Source organism: Lipophrys pholis (assembly GCF_963383615.2).
Source record: "Lipophrys pholis genome assembly, chromosome: 11".
Taxonomy (NCBI): Eukaryota; Metazoa; Chordata; class Actinopteri; order Blenniiformes; family Blenniidae; genus Lipophrys; species Lipophrys pholis.
In genome coordinates, this window is record NC_137631.1 from 4,276,380 (window position 1) to 4,288,537 (window position 12,158).

The window sequence follows — 12,158 nt, forward strand, 5'->3', positions numbered from 1 at the left end:
AAAGTGTGGTCCGCGGCCTGCAGGTGGGCCGTCAGCGGACTGAAAATGTGGGACGTCAGGGATTCATTTCAAAAAGTTCATCAAAAGTCTTTAATATTCAAGGTTGTCACCCAGTTTGGAAATATTGAAAATGATGTCCTGACACATGACTTATTCTAGGTTGGGGTGTTATTGGGATGCGTGCCACAAACGCAAAACTTTTCTGTGAATCTATTTAAATGCACTTTATTAGCCCAAAGTCCACGTTTAATTCATTTCAGGAAAAAAAACCTTTGCTTCATATTTGGATGAGACGATGGTCATCACGGTCGACTGGACAGCAGAAGATTTGATCATTAGTGAGTTTGGAAATTGGCTACTGCAGATCTCTGGCCTACCCTGATCATGTGCTTGCAGACTCTCATCAGCTGGTAGTCCAGCTCGGGGTCGGCCATCTCCACCTCCTGCAGCTTAAAGATCCTCTGGTGGCAGCGCGGAGTGAGGTGAAGCTTGCTCTCCTTCAGACACTCGATGACCTGCGGAGAGAGGAAACGGCTCAACTTCAGACCAAACAAAATGTCTTTCAGCTCACAGTCAACCAGCGCAGAAGACATTTTGATGAACTGAAGTTCCACGATAAAAACATCGCGGCACAAGAATCCGTTGTCTCACCTCGATTGGTTTGAATGAAAGACCTTGCGTTCCTCTAAAAGAGTGTGTTTGTGTGTGCAGCTGCTGACCTGTGCGTTGCCGAAGGCCACGTTCTGACACAGCTTGTTGATGTCCTGCTTGCAGGAGTCGTACAGCTCTGGCTCCAGACGAATGTCCTCCGACTGCACACATTCACACAGAAATTAGATCCCAAAAATTTAAAAAACAAAACAAAACAAAACCTCAGTCCAGGAGAAAAAGGAGGACTCATTGCATGAGCTCACTCCGCACTGCCACCAGAAGATTTAGATAGTCAGTCAGCTGAAAACAACAGAATCGGTTCATCGCATAATTTTTCAGTTTTTCTTCATCGACGAGAGACGTATTAGCAGGCACAAAAGACATACTGATCTAAGTATTTTAAAGGCAGTTTTAAAAGAAGTCAGCTGTGCCTCTGCATTGTCTCAGGAACTCGTCCTCTCTCGTACTGCGGATGAGGCTCAGTGGAAGTGCACTGTCAGGAGCTACAGGACCACCGGTTTGAATTGAACTTACCATCTCCACCTCCTCTACCCGCAGCTGTTTGCGGCACTTGACGGACACTCGCTGCTCTTTGGCGTCTTGCAGGGTGTCATTCTTCACCGTGGTGCTGAGGCAGATCACCACATCCACCCTGAGGGACAGAAGACAGAGTTCACAGTCAAACCAGATATGATTTGATATGTGACATGTGATATGTGAGGACGTTGAGTGTGGCAATGACAATATGACTTGCGATAAATTAAATACTTAAGTATAAGGTTGTAATTTTTTAGTTTAAAAATCGGTGGGTGTAGTACACTAATTTATCCACAAGGGGGTAGAATTGCGTTGTGGGTCATCAATAGTGGATAAAGGTGACATCGCGTTTCCTTGTCTAGTGGCCGACTAGAGGGTTCAGTGGTAGCGAGACAGAGCAACCCGCTGCGAGTATTGCGAGGTCTCTTAGCCATGGATTCCACCGGTGTTTCGGATTAACGGGTTTCCCTGTTAACTGGTGACCGGCTTCCTTGAGCGTCCCTCGTCACAGCAGATGTTAAAAACCCGACTAACATCATTGGCGAACGCAGTTTAACTACATTTTCATTCAAGTTTAAAATGCATGCTCTGCATGTAAGACTCCATTGGATTGGACACAGATGTTGACATGCAGAATGCGTAGAAAAACATTTATCGCAGTTTATTCAGTCTTATGCGACATGTATATCGCAATGGCGATAAATTTGTGATACGTTGTGCAGCCCTACTGATAATCAAAAGAAATCAGATATTTGTTATGTTTTAGCAAAAAAAAATAACTTTTATATGTCAGAGAGTTTTTATAGTCTTAAAACCTTGACCGCATGTCTGGTGACTCAGAATCCGTCCACAGTGTTTGGATGGTGGATTCAGTCATCCTCTGACAAACAAAGCTGAAAATCTTCACAGGAGTGAGAGGAACCGACTACAAACGGCTCCGATAAACAGCTGAAAAATTTGTGTCTCTCTTACTTCTTCTTGATGTTGGGACACAGCTTGAGGACGTCTTCCTTGCAGGCTGTCTTGAATTTGTAAGAGAAGCGGAAGTCTTTGATCTGGATCTGTGGGGGGGGGGGGGGGGGGGGGGAGAGGCACAGTCAATGCAGCGGATAACGAAGCGACGATCAATCGTCTGAGGCTGTGATGCTAGTGGAGAGACGTGTCTGAGGCGAGCTTGGCTGTGAAGTGTGACACGGCACTCTGAGCCGTCTGCTCACCAGCTGGAAGTGAGTAACTCCGACGGAGCACTTCTCATTCATCTCCTTCTGGTGTTTGTTCTGAACCAAACACTCCATCAGGTCACCTGTGTCGATCTGATTATCAGCCACGTCCTGAGGAAACACAGAGAGGCAGGGGATTACTTTCAGTAGCTACACCTTATTCACAGCGGCGATATTTATATCCTTAAAACAAAAAGATTCAAAAGCTAACAATTTACAAAGGAAACTGACAAAAATAAATAAATTGTTTCTGTGGGTTCCTTAATTATTCATCATCAGAAGACATGGTTTCTGACTCGACCTTCACCAAAATGCTCAGGCATAATATTGTAACTGTGAAATAGTAATCAGTTATGACAGTGTAAACTTCCACTCGTGGCATTGATAGAAATTTTCAAAAATCTTTTCCTTGTTTTCCAAGAGAAGATTAAAGATTCAGTACGTAAGATTGAAGTGATGTATCTTGTGTGTAACAACCAAGGATTCAATAACTGCAATTAATGTACTAATTGTGGCCTTTAGTACTGCAATGTATTATTGTTTCCCTTTGTATTAGTGCAAAGGAGTACAAATAAGAAGACTAATCCTATATTTGAATGAATGTTTTGCAATACATTTAAACTGCAGGTGAATTTTCTTCTTAATGTTTTTTTTTAATGATGCTTCCTGATGCAAAATAAAGGAAAATGTCCACGAGGAGCTTGTATTCCCTTAATGAATTTTACAATAAATGAAAAATTCTGTGATGCTGCCGCATTGTAGCATGAAAAGCACACACCTTTTATTTGGTATAACACATATTAGTATAAAACTGGATTGAGAAACAGCTGTGTTATGGATCCTTTGTGCAACATCAGGCACTGACTGAAGAGGATTAGTGCAGACTTACGTGGCAGTAAGCCTGAATTACAGGTTCACAAGCTCGCATCAGCAACGCCTCAATTTGAATGTCCTGAGGGAAGAAATGCAATATAGTCAGGTTACAAGTAGACCAGAGTAGGAACGAGAAGGCAGATATGCCTGTGCTTAGTTTGGAGTTTTAAACCAAACGGTCCATTTCAGAGAGCTTCTCACCTCCGACTCCAGCTCGGTCAGATTGGCCACCACATCCCTGCACTCGGAGTCCAGGTTCTCGAGATGATCCTGCAGGCACTCCAGCTCCTGGCCAGCCTCAGTCTTCTCGCTGCACCACTTCCCCAGGTCGATCATGCAGCGCCTCTGCAACTCGGGGTCCAGCTTCACGTCCAGCGCCCTCTGGTGGAGGATCCTCTGCACCTCCACCTTACAGTCCCGGGAGAGCTGAGCAGGGGAAACAGCCAACAGTGAGCTCAAAAAAGAACCATCAGACATCCCTGAATGACACTCCACCAGATTGTTCTCGTTCAAAATGATTTTTAAAAGCAGATTTCACCCACCACAAACACGCACTCTTAATTTCCACCATTTCCATGACAGAACAAAGCAGAACAATACGAACATGATGACCGCTTTTAAAAAATCGGTTTGCCATGGTCCAACTTGTCAACCACGGATGATGGGGGCTGCTTTATAAACAAGAATTAAACTAAAACACTTTCCAAAAGCAACTGGAAAACTCATGAAGAAGCACTGGGTGTGGTACAGTTTATGTAAGTTACCTTCAAAAGGCCACTGTGTAAAATGTGGCAGCTGCAGTGGTCCAGATTACCGGGGTAGATGTGCAAGACTTTGGTGACTTGTGGGGCTGGAACTTGCTCCACACACCGGAGCTCTAGTTTTTTTCATTAGTTTTGTCATGTGAAGTTTAATGGTACCAAAGTCCATTAAATAAACCTGTCTGTCTAACCAATAGTTACTTCCTCTGGGATGTTATTGTGTGATTTAAAAAAAAAAAAAAAAAAAAGGATATTTGGGAGAATCAACCCAAATTTTGATTTTGAAGGTATTTTATGTTTAAGTAAAGAGTTCCTTCACATGACACACCTCTCACTGTGTAACGTGCAAAAAGTCACTGATAATCAAAATGGCTACGACAGTGTGTTGTGGAAGTGACAGATTTCAAAAGGACAGGTCAAACAACACAGGATGTACAACACTATTCAGAGAACGGTGTGATTATTCGGAATAACCACGACTCAGGCTGAGAGCTTTGTACAGATAGTTGCAAGTGGAAGCAGATTTTTAATTATCGAAGTCAGCCGCTGATCTGGGATGTGGACACAGACAGAATTAGAACCATCATACACAATCACTTCTTTATACTGATCAGTGACAATCACATCCACTTTCCCGTGATTCTCAGCAGCGAGACATACTCACAGGGAGTTGTTCCTCTGATGCTCCATCCGGGAGCTACAAGAGTATTCTTTGGTCATTCATATAGTACACAGAAGTCCTGCACATTTAACCATTTGTGTTTCTGTTTGTACAAACAAAAGCCTGCTGGACTCCTTTTGAATGCGTCAACAAACACTTAAATCAATGAAAACACATAGTAACGCAAATTGATCAGTCCAGTTTAGATTAAGGATGTTTATGCCCAGGGCGTCACTGAGGCCTCGTTCACACGGCAGGGAAACGCAACCAATTCAGATTTTTTTGCTCAGACTATATGTTAAAAGCTGAGCTCTCTTTCCCTCCTCATTCTTCTTTCACTCGTCATTTTGTCTAGATTTTGTCGGCTCGTATTTAACAACCAAGCGCTGAGCAGTGTTGCCAGATATGGCGGGTATCCCCTAATCGGGGAGCCAGACTCTCTTACGTTTTAACTTTGTTTATTTAGTGCATTCGTGTGTTTTATGGCGTGCTCTTTATTAAACATAGTACTTTTACAGTTTTAACAGGATTCCTACAGAGGCTGAGATTTGGGCTGGTGTGTGGGTTTGACGTTGTTTAGGCTGGAAAAACACTGAATGCCCTTGAGGTCATCTGATGTACATCCCATCCTAATCTTTATAGCAACAATCTCTGATAATCATCAATCATTTTCAACGGCCAAACTGCCCAATAAAGTGTCTGGACTTTTTCTCCAAAGCTGCTGGGTCAGGAGAAGCTAGTGTATGATCGACTTCCAAGCGTGGACAATGAATTAATCATCAACACATTTGTAAGAGACGCAGGGAAGAATTTAATGAGTGGGAAGAGGAGTTTGAATGAAACACCACCATCAAGAGCTGCGGCCTCATCATTGTTCCACTTCTGATAAACTTGACTTGTTTAAGGGAGAGCTTATCCATTTCTACAGCTCGACTTTTGGTACGAGTCAGCTGAAAATAAGTTTATCTTCCTAATGTGTCTGAGGAAGCAGACGCAGGTTGACTGTTCCATGTAATCTGCGCGTGACGGATCATTGAAACGGTCATATCATATGAAAACTGACGACAGTCGGGACTCACCCTGCGTCCTTGCTCCACCGAGCGATAGGCGTGGCGGTACAGACAGGAGAAAATGGCGCCTGGTGGCATTATCTCGCTGGTTTCATTCCAGCCATGAGTGTGGCAGAGCCGCGAGGCGTCGCCCTGACATTTCTTATACAAGATGGGATCCAACCTTGGGGGGGGGGTAAAACCATCAGAACAGACATTAGATGTTGAAAATACTTCAGTTGATCATGACATGAAAGAGATGTGACATTATTTTGAATCTGATGGTCAACCTATCACAGTGCCATAAATGTCTAGTAAAGTAAGCAAACTACATGTATAAATACTAGATGTATAAATACTAGATGTCTAAAGAGCAGGGAGAGGTGACTCTCGAGGACGACACATCATCTGTCCTCAGATTCATCTCCAAATGAGACAAAGATGTCACCACCTACCTAAACCAGAAACCTTGGTTTAATGCAGACGTCAGAGCTCTGCTGAGAGACGGGGATGCTGCCATCAAGGCAGGTCATGCACCAGGACTCACAGCAGACAGGAGAGAGCTGATAACAGGCATCACGAGGGCCAAAGCCACACATGCCCAGATAATCCAGTGTCATTTTGCCACCAATGACCCCAGGAGCATGTGAAAGGGCATCAAGAGCATCACAGGCTATAACACCAGCGACGCACGATGCCTAAGAGAACCCTCTGTGCCTGACTCACTCGTGTAAATACTGTATACATTGTTTTTATTGTGCCTACTTATATTACTTTTATGTCCTATTTCATACTACTCTCCATTTTAGTCCCTTTCATTCTTTAGTTATTTATATTTGGTGTTGACTCGAGTATAGAATTTCCTACAATCTCATGTAACTGTACTGGTATGGCACGTATGTATTCTGAATTAAAGTGGGTTATGAGGACCGTCTGTTGATTAGTTCATTCTAATGGTGGTTTTAAATGCTCCACATATGTTTCATGATTCTTCCCACATTGAAGGGATGTTTTCTTTAAATCAGAAGCCGTTTGATATCTCTGCCTGTGAACTTACTTCCAGTCTCTGGCAATGAAGTACTGCAGCTCCAGCAGCCTGTGCTCGCAGTCCTCCACCATCTTTTCCGTGTAGAGATGCTCCATGAGACAGGACAGTATCCTGCGGGATCAGCAGCACATTCAACAACCCAGAAAAACTGACCCAGCACAGCTTTGTGGTTGAATCAATTCCTAATGACTTTTTTTTTTTTTTAAATTTTAGTCCACAAACAAATCCATGAAAACAAGATAACGTAGAATAAGAAACACTGAATTTCAATGAATTTGAATCATTTCACATATTCTCATTCATTTACTAAGAGTATTTACTTTAAAAATATAACACATTTTCATGAACATTAAACCTTCCTGCATCTCAAAACTGCATTTCTAGCCATTCACTACTTGTAGGAGTAACGTACTACTTAAACCAGAGATCTGCAACCTTCATGACCAAAACAACTATTTTGCACCAAATAAGTTTAGAACTTCAAAACAAAGTAACTTATAAAGTAAATAAACATAGATGTGCTGCTGTATATACCAAAATAGTGGATGATTTTGCCTCTATGAAATTTAAGAATGGCAATTAAGTCCCAATCATTTTATTCCAATTCTATTACATGAAAGGAGTTTTCACCCATCTTGGAATTGTTTTGGATGTTTAATCAACTCCAGCTGTCTTAAGTTCATTTAGGCAGTTTTTTTGTCCAGTTTTGCAAATGTCGTGCGACAGAAAAAACAAAGGTGAAGTAGAATTATCAGCACGGAAAGAAAATGTCTGTCCATATTGAATTGAACTGACCATGTTTCTCTCAACACAGTCATCATTTGAAGTGAAGATGGCAGGTGTGGTGTTGGATGTGAAGCATATCATAGTATATATATATATATATCTATATAAAAACTCTTGTCACATTTGTCATTATCTGGTGAGCACCAACATGTAGCCTTGTGTTGCAGACCCCTGATGTAGACCGTGGGTGTTCAAGAGCCACACAGAGAGACAAACAACTCACATGGGATCTCCACTGCGGATGTGTTTGCACGCCGTCTGGATGACGGACTCGCAGGCCTCGTTGAGCGCCCGGTCGATGCGATAGTCTGCTCCGGGGTCGGCCTCCTGGATCAGTGTCTGGAGCTGTACAGCCAACAAATGCAGTTTGTAAAGGAACTATAGAGACACTTTGGTGTTATGCCAACAAGAACAGGTGAAGAAATGCAGATTTTCCCAGCTGAGAAAGAGAAGAACCTCAAGCACCAGGATTGTGGAGTAGTCATCTTGTCCGACTGACACCAAATGAAGGCTATTTGACCCTCTGCCTCTGTGTAAGAGCCGTGATGCTGGCAGTGTGTTGGTGAGTAACCTTGCCGTCAGCGTGTGAATTGGTTTCTTCAAGAACCACAACTATCCAGATTTTGGATCATCTCCCTCAAACTAACTGCAGCTTTAGGTATATTTAAGTTACCCTCTGGTGTCTTATCTCACCTCATGTGAAAATGTTCATTTAAATACCAGTCTGAGATACCAGAGGAGACAGACATGGAAACTCGGGAGCTGCTTTTTGAAGTAACTATTTACTTCTTATTTTGAGCGACTCAAAGACGCAACTACTTCTAAAGGAACAAGTAGCAACGGAACTAGATTGTTATCTTACATAGCACAGGTCACAAGGCAATGTTGGTGAACCTTTTGCACGCACGCACACAAACACGCAGGCACGTTGTGAATGCTGCTGTTAATTCCTGCTCACCGCCTTCTGGCACTTGGGCTCGATGCTCCCCATGTCTCCGCGGCCCACCCTCATCAGGCAGTGCAGTGTGCGGCCTTTGCGGTGCAGACCGGAACAGTGGCCCTCGATCTCAGTGCGGCAGTGCAGCACGATCTCAGGGCTCAGAGAGAAATCCTCCATCAGCATGCGTCTGTAATCCATCATCTCGCCCTGACACTCCCCACTGACCACACGGCCTGAAACACACAGGCAAAACACTTCAGAGCTTTGTGGTTAGAGAGTCAACTGGATTGTTTTCTTATATTCTTAAAGCCTCAGCATGAGACTGTTGGGGTCAGCGTGTGATCAGAATATGCAAATTACCCTAGTGGTAGGCTACCGGAAGGTTCTACCCTGTCAGAGGTAATTTACATATAAACGAATCGCCAAACAGAAGTAAATTGTTATTTACGGGTTGACAATTACTGATCACTAGCGGTAGGCCACCAAAGTAATGGATTACTGGAGTAATAGATTACTAAGGTAATGTACCAAGTGTAAGTTATGCAAAGCTATAAAGGTTGATTGGAGTAAATAGTCAGTTATCGGCCAACAGCTTTGAGCTAAAAAGGGTCGCCTGACGGGAGGAACCTCCACGGGGTCCAATCGCGAAGGCGGTCCACCAGTGGCACGACCGGTCAACAGGCGTGACGGGTCACTCCTTTGTTGACAACTGCGGGTCAGTGGCGTGACCTACCGAAGCGCCTGTGGACCCACAGGAGGCGACTCGCTGGAGTAACCGGGGAAAAGCTCAAGCTGCGAAGGCGTCACAAATGGCTATTGACCTATCAATGAACAACGGTACTTGATTACGAGTGATGATTAAATTACGGAGAGCAACCTATGATTCAAGTTATCAATGAAACAAACCTGCGATTTGTAAGTCAATAACTGAGGGGAGGCTGAATTACTTCGGTGGAGTGGACCACCGAAGGTGATCTGCAAGTAAGTTAGAATGGATTGTTAATCAAACAAGTTTGGTTATTTATCTAATAACAATCGGGAGTAATCAAGGAGGAGTTGGAATTAATTAAGTAAAGTCGGGGTTTACTAATTAAATACAATGAGTTATTTGAATGAGCTAAACCATTGAAATTGAATTAAATGCAGTTAGGATTATTAATTGGATAAACTTGCGCTTTATGAATTAATAATACTGGATAATTGGATGCTGAGATGCACGAAAACCACTTAAAAATGATTAAAAGCACTCTTGAGTATTAATTGAATAAATTGACTAATTTATTAATTAATAAAGCATACAAATTATCTATCTGCAACAAAAATAAATGAACAATAGCTTAGAGACAATTCAAGTTGTGATTAGGTTAACTGGGTAACAGATCAATCAATAATAGTGCGGGTAATTAACCACAGAAAATGCGATGAAACACTTAAAATTATTTAAAAGCAATGCGGGTTATTCCCGTGGAAAACCTGCATTCATTCGCCAACGCCTCCTAGGTGTGTTAAATTACCCAAAGCGTTAAAATCATTGAAATTGATTTAAACCATTCAAACTATTAATCAATTGAATATTACCGTTACTTAATCAAAGTCGGGGCACCAGCTGAAGTTAGGGTCTTAAACGAAACATCAGTCTTAAAAAAGAAAGTTCAATTAAAATGTTTAAATTATTATTTCTGATTGAAATGATAATCGCAATTTAACTGAAGCAGGAAAGGAAGGCTGTAAATCCGAGCACTGACTGTTACAACCAGCAGTTGTCGCTGAAAAGCACACAAAAACCACCAAGAATCGTTCAATTCAACTATTAAGTGTTTATTAACAAACGTCTATTCCTAAATCATCAATCTATGAATCACATCTAATCAATAAACATCAAGCAAGATCTCATAAAACAACACAATACAAAACAAAGCCAGCTAATAAAGTGTGTGTGTGTGTGTGTGAGTGTGTGTGTGTGTGTGTGTGTGTGTTCGAGTGTGGGGGAGCGATGTGTGTGAGTGGGTGTGTGTGTGTTCGAGTGTGGGGAGCGATGTGTGTGTGTGTGTGTGCGGGTTTGTGGAGCGAAAGGGGCGTGACTTGGTGAGAGGGTAATGACCACGAACGTCCACCAGAGGGAGGTAGACGTCGGCGGTCCGGTGTAATCACCCGATCTGGCCACTAGGTGCGCGTCGGCGCGCGGGGCAGTTGTGATGACTTAATGCAACCACCAGATGGCGGTACGAGCGGTTGCAATTACCCACGCGACTACCAGAGGGCGCCAAACGGCTCGGCGACCCGGCGAGGAAATCGATGTGATTACCCACCCGGTCACCAGAGGCGCTCGGCGTGCTCTGCCTGGGATAGCGTGACGTCACTGAGCTCCGCACGGGCCGTAGCCGTCGGGAGCGCGCCGGATTCCTTGTGGCCGAGAAATCCGAGCCGCAGTGAACTACACACGGTCCCAGGGACGCACTGAAAGGAGGCGCTTGGAGGCAGCGGCGGCCGTACCGTGCGCTGGTTAGTGAACAGGGAAACAGAGGAGAAGAGGAGAGAGAGAGAGGAGAGAGGAGGGGGTGTCTGACTGTGTACACTGACGCGACCGCCTCAGCTTACACGTACAGAGTCCAAAAACGGCTGTTCAGGCAGATATGGACTCTGGGAGCAGAAGCGTGAGCTGAGGATGAGGAGGCTCGCGCGTGCGTGCGATGATTCGCGTGGATGGCCGTCCACGCGTAGACACAAAAGTACTCAGAAACAGGGATCGGCGTCCCAAAGTTACAAGTACCAACAATAAACACACAGCAATAATAATATCACGTTATTCTAATTCCTGCCCAGACTCTAAGCCTTACTTGGTTGGACGAGGGGGAAACGTGCTTCCGTGGCCAGGTGAAATCCGTCGATTTGTGGCCGCGGGCGGTTCTCTGGCGTCCCAGAAAATAGAGACCTGACGTGGACTACGGAGGGGAAACCCGTAGTGTGATCCGAGGGGCGATCAGCAGCTTCTTGCGATGAGGGGGGGAGTGAAGAAGCGATGCTCAGGTCGGTCTGCAGACGAGCGTGCGGTTGCAGCGCGCGCTCGGGGTCCGGATGATGCAAACAAAAAAAGGAAGAAAAAAAGAAGGGGAAACCAAAAATAAAGGGAATTCCCGCTTTTCTTGAGCTCGTCCAGCGAGGTGAAGAAAATTCAGGCCCGGTCCAGGTGCGTTAACACGAGGCGCTTTGTCTCCTTACGAAAAGGTGCGTCTGGGTTGACGCGATTTCGTTTTGGAAGAGGCTGGATCTCTTCCCGGGCCTGAATTTATACCGTTATGATGTCTTCCGGGCTCCCCGCGGCGTTGGCCGTGGTTCAGCCAATCCACGCGGGGTTGGCTTGCGCGTCACCGGGCCGGTGACCCGGTGATGACGGGATTTTGGGTCCCCCTGCCGTCGAGCTGCAGTGCCGCAGCTAGAGGAGGGGGGACCCGGGGGCCCCCCAGGGGGGGGTCATGTGATCAATGGCGAATTTTCCAGGGTTGAGCACATGGTTTCTTTGTTCTCAAAGAAACGTGGCTCACCCCCCTCCTCGCCCCCCCCCCCCTTCCTCATGAGGGTGAGTGAACAAAGGATTTTGGCTCCAACATCCCCCCTTTGTTCCGAAGAGTGGG

The 12,158-nt window shown here is 44.6% G+C and overlaps 1 protein-coding gene across 3 annotated transcripts in view; it reads right to left on the reverse strand.

The window, feature by feature from the left end:
- Nucleotides 1-12,158, reverse strand: part of glg1a (golgi glycoprotein 1a) — a 50,525-nt gene that overhangs the window by 7,183 nt on the left and 31,184 nt on the right. For 2 of the 3 annotated variants that reach the window (XM_080474693.1, XM_080474695.1), the window contains exons 8-18: nt 8,545-8,759; nt 7,810-7,931; nt 6,810-6,911; nt 5,783-5,936; nt 3,483-3,707; nt 3,298-3,360; nt 2,406-2,519; nt 2,161-2,249; nt 1,186-1,303; nt 720-812; nt 378-515 (exon numbers count right to left, since the gene is read on the reverse strand). In XM_080474693.1, coding sequence (XP_080330819.1) covers nt 378-515; nt 720-812; nt 1,186-1,303; nt 2,161-2,249; nt 2,406-2,519; nt 3,298-3,360; nt 3,483-3,707; nt 5,783-5,936; nt 6,810-6,911; nt 7,810-7,931; nt 8,545-8,759 — 1,433 coding nt within the window. Of the gene's footprint in view, nt 1-377; nt 516-719; nt 813-1,185; nt 1,304-2,160; nt 2,250-2,405; nt 2,520-3,297; nt 3,361-3,482; nt 3,708-4,706; nt 4,740-5,782; nt 5,937-6,809; nt 6,912-7,809; nt 7,932-8,544; nt 8,760-12,158 lie in introns of all 3 variants that reach the window. The other variant, XM_080474694.1, reaches the window with a different exon arrangement.